This window comes from Abramis brama (assembly GCF_963993115.1).
Source record: "Abramis brama genome assembly, chromosome: 16".
NCBI lineage: Eukaryota > Metazoa > Chordata > Actinopteri > Cypriniformes > Leuciscidae > Abramis > Abramis brama.
In genome coordinates this window covers 26,375,940-26,396,884 of record NC_139978.1, presented here as the reverse complement: position 1 = coordinate 26,396,884, position 20,945 = coordinate 26,375,940, and the positions used below count along the sequence as shown (strand labels likewise).

Here is a 20,945-nt window from a genome sequence, read left to right as displayed (position 1 = left end):
AGTGAGTGAATATGAATGACTTTGACAGTGGCAAAGCCTCTACCTGAGTGTCTACAGTATATCAGTGTGTATGACTCTGACACAAAGCTCAGTTTCACCCAAACCCCAGGACCCAGTCATTTCTCATGAACCTTTTGTTTTTTTAAATTAATATTAGAATTGAAATAGACATTGGACTTTCGACTCATGCAGTTAAAGTCTTGATTCCTGTGTTCTGCCTATTTCTATCAAAATGCAAAATATCTCTATCAAAATATTTCTATCACAGACATCTCAGATTAAACTCTGTCAGAAGCACTTAAGTTACGAGGAATGTGTTTTTTGTTTTTGTGTTTGAGAAGAGAGCGATAGCAGCTCTCATCTTTCAGTCGAGCCACTGCTCTTGTTTCATTTAGTAACAGATGCTTCGGGTGAGTGGTTGTGGTTTTGGTATCTTTTGGCGTGTGTGTGTGGTGTGCTGTGCCTCCTAGACACAAACTAACCACATTTTTATCGCTGTGTGCGCATACATCAGTGCCTTTTATTTATTCAAAATAGGAATGGCAGAACGAGAAGAACCATTTCAGCAAAAATAAGTCTCAGTTCACCGCAAACACAGACACACTCATATTCTTGGCTGTGTGAGGAAATGCTTCATTTTCAAGGCCTTTCCACATAGGTTACAGGCAGTGAGTTGTTCACCCCACAAACAGTGTGAAACCAGAATCCTTGAGAAGAGAAGATGAGCTCTTTGGGTTATTTCAGGTCACACCAGACCCAGAGCGCACACACACACACACACACACACACACACACACACACACACACTGCTGAAGGCTGCAGGGGACATTTATAGGTGTCAATTAGACAGACCACAACACACACATAATAAAGTCCGGTTTGTGGGCAGTCCAGCGGTGCCCGTGAGTCAAAGCACAGCTTCAAAGGTAGCCTTGAACACCATTTTCAGAGAACATTTAGACTTCTCTGTCTGTACATTTAAACAAACTCAAGACAGCTTTCCACAGTGTGGTAACTGAACCCACACACCTAGAACACAGAACCGGATCAAACGGCTTAATGGCATATACAGTAAAGCTGAGATATGCTGGTTTGGCAGACAGGTTTGGGCTTGGGTTTTATAAAGGATAACATTACGTTTGAATTCTTATACGATTTTAGTATCTCTCCTATTTATGAGACATTTCATGATTCACACTGTATTTGTATCACAAACAAATTGTCCGTACTGTTTTTTCCTCTCAACTCATCCGCCATATTGGATTTTCTTTTTTATTGAGCTCAACACAACACATTCTTGATTTGCTTTTTCTTCTAAGAGTATGCCATGGAATATATTTTAGTAGGCAATGTAATTAGGCTGCTTGCCTTTTGCAACAACCCTCACATCAGAAGCACACCATTTATTATTTTCACAGCGTATATAGGGTTCACAGGGTATCATAATGCTTGTTACGAGGTTCAGATTGCAGGACACTGATGAGATCAACACTTGTGCAGAACAAGACACAGAGTATTACACAAAAGTAATACATAAAAGTATATCAAGAATTAAAATATAAATCTCCCATTTTTAATAAGAGAAGACTAGCAGACTGTAACGTGCTTGTAGAGCAACAATGATGTCTACAAATGCTGTCTAGTTAGGCAGCTCACTTGGTTTTGGTCAGTGCTGATGTGTTTCTTCCTCCGACCAGAGCAGGGACCGGGACACATGGTTATCATTGAAGAGGATTGTGGATTCCTTTCATCCGGGGGTGACTGTCTGTTTCCTAAACCCCGCTCTGACCTCCCTTACCTTTATCTCTCCCTGTCTCTCTCTCTTCCTTTCTCTCTCCATTTTCACCCGCTCTCATCTGCTTCTCATCCGTGAGTGAAAGTGAATCGAGGGGTTTGGAATCAGAGCATGTGTAATGTATGTCAATGCTGGACTGTAAACCGTTTTCCCATGTACAAGTGGAGGTTATCTATTCCCATAATACGATACAACGATACATTATCTGCTGTAGACAATAAGCCAATAGATACACATGGATCACCAGTTCAAACAGTGGTTTGTCAGAGTAAATGTGGGGGGAAAAAAAACAAATGGAGATTTGACGGGGCAGCCTGCCATTTCAAAACACACATACAGACAGTCTGTAAGGCTGTCAGTGCCTGTTAGGCTTGGCATCCTGATTAACAGGCGGTTTGGATCCACTTTCAGAAGACCTTTTCCCCTCCACTCCTCTCTCATTCACAGACAGAGTGAGAGAGGAGGATTATGGGAAAGTCTGAAAGGCTTAGAAATATATATTCTTTTTTTCTCATAATTTTATTATTTTATGTATATTTTTAAAAAAAAATTAATTGCTTTAACTCTGAGGATTTAAAAAAAGTGAGCAATTCATTAAAAAAAAAAGAATAATTTAGCAGTTCCAACAGTATTCGTTATCGGACGATATTAGAGATTGTTTTATTTATTGTTATTTAAATGTGCATGCTCATTTCTCCTATTTTAAAAATTTAGATTACCTTTGCCATTATCTAACACTGACTTAATTTTTTTAAACTTATATTTAAATACCACTTTTAAATGTATTATTTAGCAAATCTCAATAGAATATAGAATTTTTATACTGTATATTACAATGTTGTGATGCATAAACTCACATGTAGCATTTAAAAAAGGTTGTGTGTTTCAAGTTTAATTTATTTAGGCAAAATAGTATAGAATTTTAATCTTGTCTATTTATTTTGACTATTTATTGTTTCAACCAGAAGTTTAATATCAGGGCATCACTACTTTAATTTTCACTCTTTGAAACTAAATCCTAAGGGAATGGAGCTGATAATGAGTATTTATTTGTGTTTAGGAGTTCTGAGACTTAAGACTAAACCAAAAGATCCCTGTGAGTCATTAAATCCACAGTAACATCAGCCTTAAAACTGACCCAGATCACACACTCAGCCAATAATGACAGAGCCTCAATGCAGAATCAGATCATCCTGATGATGTCTATCACCACATTAAACATTTTTTCACCATAATAAACAAAAAAGGCAAGAACGTTTTCCTTGGATGCAACGTGTCTTACAGAGACCAGTCGGCTAAAGGTGCTCTTTTTCTCTCGCTCTAACCATCTCCCGTTCACCCTCAGAGGAAAATCATTAGCTCCTACTTTTCCTCCATGGATAATGTGTTTCAAATGACTCCTTGCATCTCTTTCATCCCTCTTTGTCTCTCTCCTTTGGGGCAGGGTGCCTCTTGAAGGGCTTGTTTGGAGAGGGATGTTTCCTCCTGAGTTTGGCCAGGGCCCATGGCAGGTTCGAGAGGGGCCCCTGCAGGCCTCTATTCTACAGGTTGATGGATGGCTGTTTCACCTTGGACAGCTCTAAGGGTGGGGGGGGGGGAAACGTTGCTGCTTTGTAACGCTGTAACGGGGCTCGTTCACCCCCCGAGACGGATGGCACTCCAAATAGAGTGAGCGGCAGGGGGCCATGTGGTTTGGTAAGTTAACAAGCTCATGTGTGCTTTTCTCGCAATATACAGATCGCTGTCACACTCGACCCCTACACAGCGGGGTCACGGCTTCTGTAGAACGCAAGGTGGGAGGGGGTCCGCATTTGGCCGGTAAAGACATTATAGGAGAGAATGCTCACACATGCATAGAAACCCCCTGGTATATAGGTCTCTTTTTAACCCTTTCGTACATTTTAACCCCTTTCTTAGTTCCTTGAGCCCACTGAAGAAAGGTTGTGCTTTAAAGACTAGAAACACCATGGGTACCTGATAAAGTGTTTACCTTGAATTGATGTGGGGTCAAAAGTGTTTGTTATTTGGCTAATACACATCCACATGGCTCAGTCAATCAGATTTTAGAGCTGGAACTTATCCAGTGATATTCACAGAACATTCTGTGTTCAAAATACTGAAGCAATAGCACAAGCTATCAGTAGCACCTGTGATACGTCGTCAATTACCACAGAAAAAAAAAAATTAGTTTATAACAGTGATGTTTACAGTAATTTATATACAATGGAATTCCTTTCCTTGTGTAGTATCCAAAAACCATGTGCAAAACTTTTACTTTTAAGGCTACAGCAGTTTGTCATTGGGGCAGCACCGTCAAAAGGTCCACCTTTATAACTTAACTACACTTTAAGGGTGCATATTAGTACCCTAATGTACAATTTTTACTCATTAACACACATAATGTTTGTTTTGGGGCTTTACTTTAGAGTATTTTTTAACATTTATCCTAGCGGAAAGCCTTCCGCCTTAGACTTCTATTGTGAGTACCGTAAAATGATTTTTAGTTACTGAGGGACGGGTCCAAGTTATTTTTTGTGTAAGTCGACAGCAATGCTGTTGATAGAGATTCGCTTATTTTGAACCAAGAACATTCCTTTAACTTCTCCTCTCCAAAGTGTAGTCAATCGTATACCTTATCTTCTTCATAGTGACCTGTTTCACCCTCCTCTGACCTGTTTTTAGGAATTTACTGGGGAATTTACAGCAGTCGTGGCTGTATACAGGCCAGCTGACACAGAGAGTGTCTTAAGCACACAGATATACAAACACGGGAAACATTTGTGCATGCTGAGTGGTATAACTGCCATTCAAAGCTGTGGAGACACAGAGGTCATCTCAGGGCTGAAGTCAAAGGGGCTGAAATATGTAAATCTTGGGCTGAAAAGCCTGAATATCTGTAATTGCTTCAGCTGGTGGGCCGAACGTGGTGCTGTAATAACAGACTGCCAGGAATCACAACAATGTCCCAATATTTCTCCACACTCGTGTTTTTAAACTCTCAGCTAATTTCTCTCAGCATTATTCCAGCAAAAACACATTATACCATTAATTGAACCTCTCCAAGATGTTTTTTAAACCTTTCAAGTCATTTTTGGCTGCCTTTATGTGTAGATCTAACTGAATCCAACAAGCGTTGATGGTGGTAAAATTCAGGATTAGTGGACACCAAGGAAAGATGACGTGTTCGGCTCAGTCATGGATGGTTGGAAAGACCCTTCCCCGCTCTGTCGACACTCTCTTCCCATCTCCAGTTCTCCATCGTGCTAAATGCCTCTCCTGTTAGCAGGCATTAAAAAGCCATTCACACCGCAGCCATGTGCTTGAGTTGGCCGGCATAATAGCTGAGCTACGTCTGGAAGGTGTCCGTTATTCTCTCAATCATTTATTTTCTCCATCTCCCTTAGCTTTTGGCACACCAACAGCGTTCGGTCTCTCTAGACTGGTGCTCAAAGCCGCTCAGACACGGCTCTCATGCAGCTTTTTTTTGCTTAAAACACAGAGAAATGGCTGTTATGACTGTTACCTGTGAGAGCCGGAACAGAGAAACGTGATTTATGCGTTTGAAAGCGAAAGGATTTGCTAATGCATGTCGATCGAATATCATGGCAAGCCACGGAAAAGCGCTCTCTGGCACGGACGAGTGCCTGAAGCCATATTTTTCATATTAGAGGTTCTGTACAGTTGCCTTGTGGTGCACATATCCGCTGGCACCCTGCTTGGGGGACGATCAAGCCTCGCAGGAGCTGTTCTCATACTGCGATGCCCATCTGACCATCATCATAATCAAATACACTGCACATGGGCCCTGTGAATGATCCAGTGTAGCAGTGTGGGCTGAACTGAGGGCATTCTGGAAAGTCAGGGAGGGGTTAAGAGCTTGATGGGTGGGATAGAGATGCTGTAGTGCAAGTCTCTTTTTCTCTCGCTCACTCAACCTCCTCCCTTGGGCAGGTGGTCTGGCCGAAAACTGACAAGGGCATCAGAAACCAATTACCCAGACTGCTTACACACAGGCTTTTCGCTGCCAAACCAAACTATGCTATCTGAATAGGCCTGCGTGTTCACTCCCACCCGAACCCCCCTTTCTCTCTTTCTCGGTGTCCAGCTCTCAGAAGAAAGAATGTGAGATGGTACCGTATTATTCCCCTGTTCCCAATCGTTATGCTTTTTTCTCATTTTCATTCATCGCTGACGTTGCTTCAAATATCCATTTAAAAGTTATAAACACAATTAAGCTTTATTTATAAAATCATGGTGTATTAAGGAGTGTTTTCCTTTTCTTTTTCTTTCTTTTTCTTTCTTTCTTTCTTTCTTTCTTTCTTTCTTTCAGTGTTGTTTTAGGATCATTTATATACTGTTATAGTACAGTATTTATTAATATTTAGAATTTGCTTTTATTTTTTAAATGTTTCAGTTTTTATTTTTGAATTTGTAATAGTAGTATTTAAAAATTTTAATTTATATTTACTTCAGTTTTTTTTACTGTATTAAATTAAGAACCTCAACTTAAAATTATATATATATATATATATATATATATATATAATTATTATTATTATTATTTTACTTTTTTTAAGGTCTCGCCTCAGTCGGTAGTGCACAAGAGGCACAAAAAAACTTGTCCTCTCTCACTGTGACTCCGAAAACCTGAGATTTCTCTCACTCGTTCTCTCTCTCCTCCTGTCTTCCTGTTTTTCTGTCTGGAGGGTGTAATTTCAGATGCCCATCATCATCTCCCATGGTAACTGGTTCCTGAGGAACCAAAGCTGGAATCGTTAAGCAAATTTGATTTCTCAACTCATTTGCCTTCTATAAACGTTGCCATATGTTTGATATTACATATAAGCTGTTCCAGTGGGAAAGCTGAGAAAGGAGAGAGGTGGAGAACAGGAATCGGAACATTAAATGGCAGGTGAAATTGAGCGAGATCTGAGGCGGAGGAAAAACAGAGAAGATGAGAAGAACGATATGCCAAAACATCACTTTTCTTGGCCATAAATAGGGAAAAAGACAAAACATCAATTCTTTCAATCAGTCTGTTATTAAATGCGCAAAACAAGAACATCCGAGTGTTGAAAGTTCAACCAGCAGACAACCGCGATAGAAAACAACACCATGTCCCAACTCTACAACGAGACTTAAACAATGCAACATTGAGTGGCTAACCAGAATCTCTCTGTAGGCTGAATCAAAAGTATATTGTTTCTGGAAAAAAAGATTGTAAAAACACTCAAGTATTTAACTCAAGGACAGCCTGAAGGTTGGACAGTTTTGCACATTGTAAGGAATGTAGGCAAAGGAAAATTACTAACTTTTAATAGAAAGTTGATAGAAAACTTTGTCCAAAAATGCAATTTACATGTTTTCCATGCAGGAAAAAAAATTGCATTTAAAATATATTCAAATAGAAAACTTGTAATAATATTTTACAATATTACTATTTTTACTGTATATTTTATTAAATTAATGCAGCCTTGTTGAGCATAAGAGACTACTTCTAAAAACATAAAAAAAATTGTAATGTTTCTAAACTTTTGACAGGTACTTTAAATGAAGACAGAATTACATTTTTAATGCTTTGTAGGGAGCATTATAAGCACTAAATGAGGTTATGCAGGGGTGAGAGTGAGAGCAGGGATGGGTTTATAATATTTAAGAATAAAGGAGAGGGGATAAAATGAGACTGGGTGATGATCTGTCAGTAACAGATATGTGTCACTGTTTCCCCTTTGATGTCACTGGCTCTAAACCAGTATTAGCGCAGTGCAGAAACCTAATATTGTGCTAATCTGGACCTATCTGCTGTCGTCTTAGATGGACTAGGGGGGAAAAAGCCCTCCAAATGCCATAACCAAGTACTGTAGATGTACTTGCTTCCCCATGTAGCTATAAATAAACAGCCACGAACAGTGAGCACTGCATCACATCCCTGTTTTATTGATGAATTGGGACTGAATTTGCCTGATCTCGTTCTCATCTCATTAAAAAATGGATGGAATGATATACAATCTTTCCCATCATGCCTCTCTCAAGAGCAGAATGCTGATAACTTTGCATCTGAGTATGAGACCTTGTTAATATCACTGAAGCCTGTCTGCACCCCTCAGGCGCTGAAGATCAGGGGTTGTTCAGACTCTGAGCCTGCAGAGGTTACAGTGACAAAGTGAGGTTTTGAGGGGAAGAGGTTGACAGGGAATCAGAGGATTTATGTGCACGCCTGTAAAACTTTACGAGAGGAGCCGCATTTCTAACGATCCAGCGGGCACTATTCACATCAGTCCCGACCCGGTGGGGGCGAGCTATGAATACTTTGTCTGAGGCGGAGGTGGAAATGATAAAAGAAGAAGAGAGATGTTTTAGTCAGTGGCTAGCAGCATCTGTTCAAACAATAGCAGCCTGACAGAAGCTGTATGGTTCAAAACTGTCCATAAGGAAAATGAATATTGTGATTAGGGCAGTGATTCTTACTCTGCATGCACGTGCCTGCTTGTCCAGGGGTCACAGAAGTAGCCCTATTCCCATCTTTACTCATCTCGTGGGGTTTGTGCTGACATGTACGGGCAGGACCCAGAGGAGTGTTTAGGGAGGGTATGGATCGTGTTAGAGCAGAGGTCAACAAGAGGCTGCTCATGTGTGCTGTGAACCTGATAAGATTCAGAAAAAGACCATAGAACCAAGCATGGAGGGTCTCTGGATTAAAGAGTTTTCAAAATACATTTACCTTCTGTGATGACAGATTCCTGAAACTGAATATTCTGAACTTAACATTATTATATTCAATAATTATTATATATTATATTCAAATAATGTATTTTATCTATTAAGATTTATTGGATGAGGTTGAAATGTGACAATATATATATAACATGCACATACACACTACCATTTAATGTAGTGTAATTTTTTTTAAAGAAGTCACCTATGCTCACCAATCCTGATGAAAATTTGCATAGAAAAAGTAGCTGTTTTCTATGTGAATATATTTTAAAATGTAATATATACCTGTGATGGCAAAGCTGAATTTTGTATAAAGTAATGTTCAATTTCTCATTTAGTGTCTTTCAGTTCAAGTACTTTCAAATGTAATGAAGTCGACCACACAAGTGGATTTCCTCTAGTTTTGTGTCTGTGTGTGTACATGACAAAAATGTTTGAGTCTCATTTCAATCTTCTTTGTTCCACTAACAAAAGCACTGCTGGAAAGTTTCCTCATATTTCTGAAAGGGTGCCATGTTTGTGGTCAGTCGCCTCAGAAATCTTTCCTATGAAGAGGGAACACTCTCCAAACCTGTTGACCGTTTGAAGGGTGTTTGTAGTGTGTTATCTGATTTAACTCTGTTACACCCATTGGTTGTATTTTTTATTTTTTTGTAAAATAGACCTTGTTCTCACTGATAGGTAAGACAGCCGGTGGGCGACCTTTTGCGTGACGTTAGGCCATTAAAGCAAAGATGAAATGACTGTTCCATTCTCAAGGAGGAATGCAGTGAAGATGATGAAGAGAAAGGAAAAGAAAGGTGGATCTTGGCACTGGGATCACAGCTGTGTGGAATAGCACTCTGTCTTGTGCATTCCCAGCTGTTGGGAGCTCATAGCACGATCTATCCCCAATGTGCAGAATTCATTAGCGCTGGAATACTGTAGCACAACAGACTTTCATTCAGGCCATTCATTCAGTCATTGAGATGTTTCATGGATCACTAACAATAGATTGATTTACTGATGCATTAACAGCAATAACTGATTTTGATACAAAGAACGTCTGACTGCATGAATCATTAAATATCAGAAATCACTGATCACAGATCAGGCAATGGAATGAACATGGTTACTTATATGTTGTGACATTACTGTCAGGTCCATTTCTTACAGTGAAAGTGTTTGCAAAGCTTGCGCCGAAATTGCAACTGATTTACCTAAGAATCACAGTGAAATGTAATAAAACAAACAAACAAAGCTCTACTGAGACATTCACATAGTTGAAAATATTTGCATTAGGATTCTGTACCTCTTTTCTCTCTCTTTCTCACTAACGCGCCAGTGGGCCGGGCAAAAGATACGATGAGGATTCTGATCTATACAAATGTCTATACATTTAGCATAGAAGTAGGCGTTGTTTTTATTCGGCTGAGGCAGTCTTTCGTCACACTATTACGTCATAATGTGACAAAATTCCAAACAAGTAATTTTCTAAGCTTGGATTCAATAAAAGTTGTTTTTGGACTAGGTTTTGAGTTCTAAAATTTACAGGATGTTTTTATAGCACAATGACCGTATATGTCGAGGAAAGGAAATTTGATTTCTCAAATCATGACCAGTTTAATAGACTTCTATCAAGCACATAATAGCAATCTTACCAAAACGAAACGTATGAACTTTAGTATACACTCGCAGACACACATCTTTTGCTATTGAGTCCAAATTCATTTTATGCATTAACATTATCCACTTCTATTTTCAACATGACAGAAAGCAGAAAAAGCCACAGAACAGGATGTTTGTGGGACACAAACTCCAGTGTGTACTTCATGGATAATTACCTCTGCGAGGAAGGGCGCACCCTCAGCACAGACACAGAGTTGGCCTTGCTGACCACTGCTTCCTCGCTGTGTGTGTGCCACACTTTGGGGAAAGATGGCACTTTGATGTAGGTAACTACCTCCTATTTGATGAAAGTAAACATTCACGGTATCCATGGCTTGGCTTTTCCACTTCAGTGATTTCCACAGCAAGCCTCCTTTTCAGGCCAATACATAATTGTTTAAGTGGTCCTGGACAGCAGGGGACAATTTAGTCATTAGAAAGGCCAATTAAGTAATTAGGCCAGCGGTTTGACTGCCGCGTGTACGCGTACAGGCCCCGCAGATTGCCTGATTTGGCTTCGGTGCCACTTCTATGCACATTTGCTCTTGATATCATTGAAAGCTTAAGTCCCCTAGTGGACATCCTCCAAATGGAAATTGCATTTCCTTAAGAGCATGATGGGTAATTGAGAAAATTAAGTCGTGGATATACAAACAGAGGTCATTCCTGAGTCAAAAGCATTTATGAAATAGAGAGTGCCAGAATCTTGGGTAATATTTAAAGACATGCTTAAACATCAGCAAATCAGCCACATGAAAACACCAAGCTCCAATACCATCTTGAAACAATGAGGAAAGAATTTGATGATAACATCTTTGCTTCCACCAGACTGAAGCTCATGTGTTCACATTCCCATATTCTGATAATCTAATTCTCCATTTATTCTAATTCCATTGTGCTGACAATTCCACTCTTTGCAGGTAGAGTGTCACAGAGGTGTGCAAAATGCCTCCACGAAGAGGACAAGTAAAAAAAAGAGAGAGGCAAGGAGAATATTTTGGGCTAGGAGGTTATCCAGCAGGAGCAGAGAGGTGGCTGCTTTTTCCATCACGCCATTGCTCATGCCAGCAGTTTAGCGCCCAGTTCTTACACATGAGACCTGGAATGTAAATATTTAAATGCAGCAAAAGTCAGATTCTCCTTAATTCTATCATTTAAATATGCATTATTTATCCGAAGTCCATCAGATGATTACAGCATGGAGTATTGAGTAAATATTTGTAGCACAATGCTGATTATAAACTCTTTTGAATAGCCAGTTGACCATTTGTAAAATTTATGATGGAAATTTTACACACATTTTCCATCATGGTGTCATTCCTAATAACATTTCTAATTAAGCAGTAAGAATACAAGCAAGAGTGCAATTGTGCACTGAATGGCTGTGATTCGGGTGCTTGCTTGTGATGTTCTTCATTTTTAAGTTGCTAGTTTCAAAGAAGTCTATTCAAGGCTGTATTTCTTTGATTAAAATGCAGGGAAAACATGATATTGTGAATATTACAATTTAAAATAGCTATATGAATATAATTAGAATATATTTAAAAAATATATATACAGTATTATAAAATAATGATATTAAATATATATATATTTTCAGCAGCCATTACTCCAGTCTTCAGTATCACACGATCCTTTAGAATGCCGCCTTGCTGAATAAAAGTATTAAAGGTGCCGTTCTTCATGATCCCATGTTTTAAACTTTAGTTAGTGTGTAATGTTGCTGTTAGAGCATAAATAATATCTGTAAAATTATAAAGCTCAAAGTTCAATGCCAAGCGAGATATTTTATTTAACAGAAGTCGCCTACATCGAACGGCCCGTTTGGACTACATCCCTCTACTTCCTTCTTTAATGACGTCACTAGAACCGTTTTTTGACTAACCTCCGCCCACAGGAATGCTCCCTCAACTCTACCGAAATTCGTTTATGTACTTGCGCACTTCTTATAACTTACTGTGTTTACTCAGCTCTTACGGTGATTTTCTGAAGTAAAACTGACGCTTCATCTTTTGTGTGATGTACAATAAACTTTATTAAACTCATCAGTATATGTTTGATCATCATTCAGACAGCAGACTTGTAGGCTATTAATAAATAATGGATACATACAAGCAGATGACAAATACGTTATAATAACCGAAATTAAACTACTAAACTATACCTGTTTCATCTCTATACAGCACTCTGACTCTGTAGGCATTATTGTCGACTCGAAATGAACACCGTTACTGAGAGTTTCTGATATTATCATCATTCCGTGAGATGAAATTGTCCTGAGAGACTGAGCGCGAGCTCATGAAGCTCCGCCCCCTGGGTCGTCCAGCAGCAGCTTATTTGCATTTAAAGGGCACACACTAAAACAGCCCGTTTTTCTGTGCCCCAAAAAATGACAATTTAAACATGCTGTAAAAAATGATCTGTTGGGTATTTTGAGCTGAAACTTCACATACACACTCTGGGGACATCAGAGACTTATTTTACATCTTGTGAAAAGGGGCATAATACGGGACCTTTAAATTATTTTTTATAAAAATCTTACTATAACACCAAACGTTTGAACAAGAACAAGTTTTTGAACAAATTAATATAAGGTAACTGACATTTCATTCACAATATGGCTGGCCATGTTTATTTTTGCGCCGCCAACAAAAATACTTTAGCTTATACAGTTGGAATTCTCTGTAGCAAACACAGAGAAGCAGTGATACAAACAAATTACTGGACTGGAATTAATTGCTGTATAATAATATGGTGAAAAGATCATGACAATTTCACAGTGAGTGTACAAACATTTCTGCTGTATTCAACCTATATATTCCTGTTAATCCCATTTTAACAGACTATATCCCTCCACGGTCCATCAACACTTTAGCACTTCTTCACAGCTGAAAACAGATGTGGCTTCTGCTAAAGTGTGAGATCCAACAACTTTATACTGTTAGTCTAAGTTTGCACTCCTTACGCAGAGCCTGAAATAGCCTTGTGACTTTCCCTTTCTGCTGGTCAGAATCACACAGAGACTCTAGTATACATGGGGTTGTCTGCATCGTCAGCAAGGCCGTGACTTTTGACCTCAGCCCTGACGAGATTGGCATATATATGATGTTTCTTGTACATTTTTTGTCTTCACCCCAATTGTCAAATGCTAGCTAAGAAGTGACCTCAAAATGAATAAATAAGCACATGCATACATTGCTTTAGCATAGGCATGAGGCATTCAGTCCAGTGATGCATTATGGGAGCTTTTCTCACGAAACCAGAGATAAACAGCTTGTCCTCCACCCCTATGGACACCCTGTTCTGCTATTGCCTGGTGTATTCTGCATGCTTTAAGCTTTAAGTAAGTGTGTGTTGCTTCCTGTCATGCCCAGCTGTCTGTGTTCATCCATGTTTGCGAAGCTAGAGATGAACCATGCGCTCCATGCGGCTTTTGAAACTCACCACTCCTGCTTCAAGGAGAAAGCCAAACCCTCCCCAATGCTCTTCAACTCCCCCCTGCACTCCATCCGAGAGCCAGACATGGATCTGTGCCAGGCCAGGCAAACCGCTCTATCCTCCAGGCATCACACCCCATTATCCCCCAAGGAACCACATCAGCACTGAGATGGGACCTGTTTTTCTGTAGCACCTTTCAAGCTCAAAGCACTTCCTGAGCTCTTAGCGACGATTCCCAGCGAACAGAGAGGTAAAAGGTCAGGCTAACTGCTTTAACCTAAGGTAAAGGCCAAGGAGGTTAATGCCAGTGACAACTGATGACTCACACCACAAAGCCCCTAGAAAGAGCGCACTGCAAGATTGAGGATATCGTAGGCAGTTACTTTTATTGGGAACGATTAATACGCCGGCTAGCGGCATTTGGAAGCATTCCCAACTCTGATCTCCCACAATCCCGTGGCTCATGTTTCAGATTAAGCCTCGCAGCGACACCACAGCCTACACATCATCCAACCCCTTCCTTCTTGCCTCCACGCATGATCTTGCCGTCTGACCTCACTCCTGCTTGAGCGTTCCAGGCGAGCACAGCGCTCAAATTATCCCTCAGATTCTAATACAGCATAATCATTTGCCTGTCATTTTCATTTCATGCTCTTTTCTTCTTCTGGGACTATTTTTGGGTGGAAAGCTGTAGGAAATTCAGATGTTCAAAAGCTTGCTGATTAGCCCTGTGATTAAAATGGATCGCTGGCTGAGCCTTCGCCAGAATCTAAAGCAGAGACTTCTACAGTCATTAAGAGCACTTTGTAACAGTTCACATTGCAGTGCCTAACTCCATCTGCTCTGCCCATTCTGATCACATTTAGTGTACGAACACAATTCGCTGAAAAGTAAACTCATACTCAAAGAAATATTTGATGCAATAAATATCCAAACCCAAAAGCCATTCAGTCTGAAAGCATTATTTTGCTGCTACATTAAATATGTTTTTTTTGACTTGCTCAGCCTGGGAATGGGAGTGGTATTTTGACCTCTCCCAGATTAAAGACGAGAGTGCTGTCACCCTTAGCTGGGTCTACATTTCCCACGATTCCTTACAGGGGGTGCGCTTTATGGCGGGCCCTGAAGGCATGTTCTTTTTTGACAGCATAGTTAGGAGGTGCTGATGAAAGTGGAGAGGCTACGTTGCCCCTGTACCCTCTCAAATTAGCACAGGAGCCCTGTTGCCTGTCACACGGGGGGCCCAACTCAAAGATTCAGTTACAGTGTGAGCGTTTATGACTGTGTTGCTGCCACTGATGCAGGTTTTGTGGTGCTGAGGTTGCGGATGTATATTTTTTATGCATATATGTGTCACAAAAGGAACAAAAACTGTCTCTGCCGTGTTGAATTTGTGGATGTGAATTTTTTATATATATACATTTTTTTTTTTTTTTTTTTACATATTTATTCATATATATGTGTGTGTGTGTGTGTGTGTACTTGTACAACTATCTTTGTGAGGACCAGTTTGAGTTTTAGACCATTGGAGTGAGGACAAATAGAGTAGAGAAATAGAGACATTTTGGCCGGTCCTCACTTTCTGAGACCCCTTTAAAGGCCTGTTTGAGGGTCAAGACTTGGTTTTAGGGATAAAGTTAAAATTAGGTTAAGGGTAGGTTTAGGGTTAGGCACTTAGTTGTGATGGGTAAGGTTAGGGTAAGCGGCTAGAGATTGCACTGTGTCAATGAATGTCCTCATAAAGATAGATGTACAAGAATGTGTGTGTGTGTGTGTGTGTGTGTGTGTGTGTGTTTGTGTGTGTGTGTGTGTGTGTCTGTGTCTGTGTCTGTGTGTGTGTGTGTGTGTGGCAAGCAAAAACTGTCTGCCTGTTTAATATAACTCCTACGCTCTATACATATTTCTGACCCACTTCTTAAGTGCAGAAATAAAAGCTGGATACCCTCCACCTGCATATCATCAAGCAATTAGGTAAGTTTGTCCATCTTTCACTCTAATGTTACATTCGACAGGCAGCAATAGGATAATCAAGACGTGTCAGATGACAGCACGACCCCACAGGCAGCCAGAGTCATTCTCTTTCCTCCCTCTATAACTCATAAATATTATTCAGCATTGATTTCCACACCAATCTATCAACCTGACAGCTGCTCTCCCTCCCCCTCTGATTTAACTTCAGTGGCTTCAGACTTTTTTTGTCAGACTTTTATCTCATTTCCTCTCTGCTCTGGTCTGTCGGTGGACATTCATAATCACTTAATCCATAACAACACCTTTTTTTTTTAACCACCGGATCTCCCATGCACACTTGCCAAAACACACACACAGGCCTCTCTGTCTGGTTGCCTGCTCACTGACCTGTGAGAAGTTCAGTCCATTCAGGGGATGACACTGTTCCTCCACCCTCTCCACAGCACCTGTCTGCTTCCCGAGACGCTCTGCCTCCTGCGCCATGAACAAATCGAGCACCGGAGTTCCCCTCGACCGCACATCTGCTTCAGTCAGAGAGTTCACCATCAGCATCACCCATACAGGCCTCTTGCGTTCCCAGTTCCCCGCAATGGCATTGAAGAGGTAGTCAGCATAAAGTCCACGGCCACGCTGATCTGCCGTCATCCATAAGGGCATCATGTGTTTGACGTAGTCCAGGTGGCGCTTGAGGCGACGGTAGAGGTCGCGCGGCAGTAACGTCTGGAGGTTTTCTCCATTGGGCAGGAGCTGGCAGCTGGTGAGTTTTGAGATGGTTAGAGGATTCGTGAGGTCCAGTTCAAAGAATACATTGGTGCTGGTCTGGAAGGCCCGTTTCGAGTTCTCAGGGATGTAGTCCCAGACTCGAGTGTAGGGGACGTGGATTGTCCCGAACAAATAGGACGGAGGGTAAGGAGGAGGCCGTTTCACAGTCCACAGGAAGGAGTTCATGTCTTTCTGCTTTATAAAGAGAAAAGGAATAGAGAGGAGATTTTAGGGTAATTAAAACATTGGACTGACACAAACACATCAAGGTTATTTCCTTTAACTCGAATAGCTTTATATTTAGAAAAGTAGCCTATATATTTGAAAAAATCTTAATACATTTTTGAACTGCATGAATCAAAGTAAACCACACTGATTGGACACTGATATAATAATCTTAACTGGATTCCACAGAGTAAGACATTAACATGCATTAACTTTTTCCTTATTCACAGTCAAACTGAGAGAAAAAAAGCACCGTATAGTAGCTGTATCACAGAGGAGTCGGTTCATGCCAGTGCACTGATAGAGCTGGCGTATTAAATCTGGGGTGGAAATGTTTAACTGGGGTTCTTAGTTTACAGTGTGCCTCTCCTCGTAAAAAGGGCCTTTACACTCCGCAGAGCTGCAAACCTCTGCTGTTCTGCACCCTCTGAAACTCTCAAGTATTTACTAGTTGCTGAGGCTGTCAATAGCTGTGCCCTCGTAAAATGTAACCTTCAATGAACAACTCACTCTTAAACGGTCAATCTTTAATTTGAATGAATTGTTCATCCACCTCAGATCAGGAAAGAGCAGTTTAGAGTTTATTAACCACTAGTCAGAGCTGATGGTAATGAGAGCAGAAAGAACTGCAAGTGATGTTTGACTATATTTTTTGAAGGTCCCCCTTCCCCAGGTATCTTATACTTGCACATAACTCTTTTTTTCTTTTTGATTGGATCTATTAAGTAGGCCTACATTACGAAATGCAATTCATACAGAAATGACTTGGATACACCTCTTCTATTATTTCTGAATTAGACATTTTAAGATCTTTATGAGGGTGTTATGCTGAAAGCCATTTTGCTGTCATGTGACAAAAACACCTTAAGACCCCCATGTCATAACATTTGTTTTACCTTTTTATAAAAATTGATCAAATCAAATAGAGTAAATGTAAGCAACTCTCCATGCTGAAATAAAAATATGATATATAATTATTTAAAAAAAAAATAAAAAATGATTAAGCTATGTGTAGCCTACATAAAATATTTCAGTACTGTTTACTTGGTGACCATGAAATCAAAATATTTTTAAAAATGGTATAAATGTTTTTCAAAAATGTATGAAACCAACATAAATGCGAATGCATTTCTAAGAACTTGCATGTTTTAATATTATCTTTTTAAATTTGTAACCTGACATCCTTATTGTTGTTAATGTTGCTAATGTGCCTTGGCTGTCAGCATTTATTTAGCTATAGGCTCTATTCCTTTATTCCTTTTTTCTAGGTCTTCACGCCTGAAGTCCTTGTTCGTAAATGGCCAGCGACGGCTCTTGTCTTTGTATTAGCCTAAATGGACACCTGTAAAAATGACTCAAACACTGACCAGCTTTACTGGAGAGAAGCTTATACTAAAGTAATATATTGTGTATTAGCCGGTCACATTTGCAGACCCTCTGCTCTGTTTTATAGAGTAATTTCTTAACCAAAAACAGGCCTCGCAGTACTCGCGCATTATGAATTACATAAAGAATGCACAGGTCATGTCCTGGACAATGGGGCCATTAATGATATAAATCTCCAGGAAAAGATAAACATTAATTGTCAAAACAAATAGAGAGGTAAATTGGCAGAACGTTTGCGGGCATAATGCATTCATTTTCAGATTAGTATATTTAACAAAGTCTGTTGCATTTTAGCCTAAATATAGGCTACTCAAACACTATTGAATGTGCGAATATCATAAGATTTGGGATAGTCAATATATTTAAAGGAATATAATGCATCATCTTTCCTTATGATTTCCACCTCGACCGATGAGGAATTCTCTCCTCAACACACTGCATGGCTCAGATGAAAGCGAGACATTAATTGCGTTAAACAGACTCGCGCACTTGCCAAATCATAATTAAGTAAATATGCTCGATAACTACTTTAACAGTTCTCGTCTCACGCACTGAAACTTGATCAGTTTATGGGGGTCAGTGATTTTTTCCCATATAAATGCATTTGAAGTCTATTCACCCGTGGGCTTCCCCTTTTTCCTTTGACACATAAACTGGCATTGCACTGGCAAGAGTTTAACGGTATTTCACTTGGCACAAAAATTCATTTTTCAGGCCCAGATTTCTACGAGTAGCCTATATGACAAGAAGTGACACGCGGTTGGCTGGACGCCACTAAAATAATTGTTTTAAAACAATAAATTCCTATGGCTCAATTAATAACTGGAATGCAATAAATCTAATAATAATAATATACAAATAATTGTTTCTATTGCGATTATAATGCCACTAGGGATTTATATGATAACTATTTTATTTTTAAATATTATATAGGCCTAGGCTATATTTGGTGTTGTTAATAATACGAAGAGGAACAATATCGTGCAGAATAATTAAATAATAAGAAACGAAGATCACTTAAATCTAGTAGCAAAAGTTTTATGTTAAAATAAATCAAATAAAAAAATCATATTTTAGTGCCCAGATATAATTTTAGTTTGAGAAAAGATCGTACAGATAAAACAAATGCATCTATTTTAAATTCATTCAATTTTCTTTAATTTTATTCAACTAAAAAAACGCAAACTGAACTATATTAAACATAGGCCTACACGCATTCTAATAATTTTGATTTAGCCTTGTGTCTTGACAATCTGGAGAAAAAAAATAAAAATAATCAGTTGTTGATAATAAAAGCACCTCTTTTAAATAGCCCTCATCAGCAGCGGAGAAGATCAAACAGCGAATCAATCTGTTTATAACATCATTCAAGATAGATCTAGTTAACATGTCATTTACGAGGATCTCCAAAGGTGCGTGCATTGCGCGCGAAGCAACTGCAGAAAGTGCGTTTGAGACAAACTCACCGATACGGGCTTGTCACATTGCCGCGTGCTCTCGTGCGTGTCCCGGGTTGAGCCCACTTGAAAGAAAGCGCATAAAGTTACCAACCATCGTAGTCCCGAGTGACAGTTCATTTCGAGATGAGAGGGCACAGGACACCTCACGTTTCCCTCAGCTCCGTTACCTCTGTTGTTTACAAGTTTTTCCTGGTTTCACAGCACAAATGAAGTGTTTTACGCCGGTTACGATAATGAGCTCACATTTGCCGTTTCGAAAGGGAAGCATTCTGCCCCTCCGCCATTCTACTGCCCCAGACTATCAAAGAGATTCGCGTTGTCTCCTGTCTCTCTCTCTATCTCTCTCTCTCTCTCTCTCTCTTTCGTTCTCTCTCTCTCTCTGTCCAGTTGCCCAGCTGTGGAGAGCACTAAACTCTGCGCTGCGCCCCTCAAGTTTCCAGCTTAACTGCACCGAGAACGTGAAACGCCTTGAATGTTTCCCCCTCTGCTTGTTTTACAAGAGGAGGGGAGAACAGGTTCTTTCAGAGGACGCGAGTGTGTAGCATTTCGACGGTCATGGAACAGAGCATTTATCTTTAGCCTGTAGCTATTGAAAATATTGCATTTTTCATTAGATGAATGTAGACTTTTCATTAGATGGATGTACATGAATTGAAATAAACCCCACAAAAATCCTGTTAAATCTGCTGTGAAACGGACAGCTCTTGTCGCCAGAAATTCACCTGACGACGTTTCGGTCATCACGGAAGAAGTTTTGTGCTGTAGCTTATATTTTGCAATTTCATACAGCTATATCATCTACTACTGCGGTATAATGTTAATATTCCTGGCTGACTTGGATTACTAAAATCTGCTTCGTACCTTAAAATATAACTACCATAATTTTGCAAACAGTATTGTCTCATACCATGTGATGAACAATGAGGCTACTATTAAATGTATGGACAGTTAGCACAGTGTTACACAAAATATCATCCAGGGTAACACACATGACAGTAAAAGCATTAACTAAACAACAAAAAGTGTTACACCCTAATGTGCATAACTGATTTCAAAAAGTAAATTTAAGTATTTAGATAAACCGAATGTAATGTAATGTAGGGACTCATGGGAATGCCTTTTTTAATTGATACGCCTTTCACTGTGTTTCACTGTAAATGTTTCTAAAAAATACATTTTAACATTACTCTAAATATGCATGTATTATCTTGTTAAATATAGATTTGCACTGTAAAGTAGGCCTGTCGGCTATATTAATTCATACTTTTTACTTATCACATTTTTAAATATGTTAGAGTGAAATTGCATTTATCCATTAATCAATCTGCTTTTTCTGTTAAAACTGCATATTTTACAGGGAGTCAAAATAATCCGGCAGTGGTTCTTAAAGGGTTAGTTCACCCAAAAGTTAAAATTCTGTCATTAATTACTCACCCTCACGTCATTCCAAACCCGTAGGGCTTTTGTTCATCTTTAGAACACAAATGAAGATATTTTTAATGAAATCTCTGAGCTTTCTGTCCTACCATTGACAGTCTATGCAA

General features: G+C 39.5%; 1 protein-coding gene across 2 annotated transcripts in view; it reads right to left on the bottom strand.

Moving 5' to 3' along the window:
• The window catches only part of trabd2b (TraB domain containing 2B), a 52,902-nt gene extending 33,043 nt beyond the window's left edge, over positions 1 to 19,859 (bottom strand). Inside the window, exons 1-2 of one of the 2 annotated variants that reach the window (XM_084087562.1) lie at positions 19,408 to 19,859; positions 15,956 to 16,522 (exon numbers count right to left, since the gene is read on the bottom strand). In XM_084087562.1, the coding sequence (XP_083943688.1) occupies positions 15,956 to 16,522; positions 19,408 to 19,518 (678 nt within the window). In that variant the 5' untranslated portion in view covers positions 19,519 to 19,859. Of the gene's footprint in view, positions 1 to 15,955; positions 16,526 to 19,407 lie in introns of both variants that reach the window. The other variant, XM_084087561.1, reaches the window with a different exon arrangement.
• Positions 19,860 to 20,945: the final 1,086 nt, after the last annotated feature.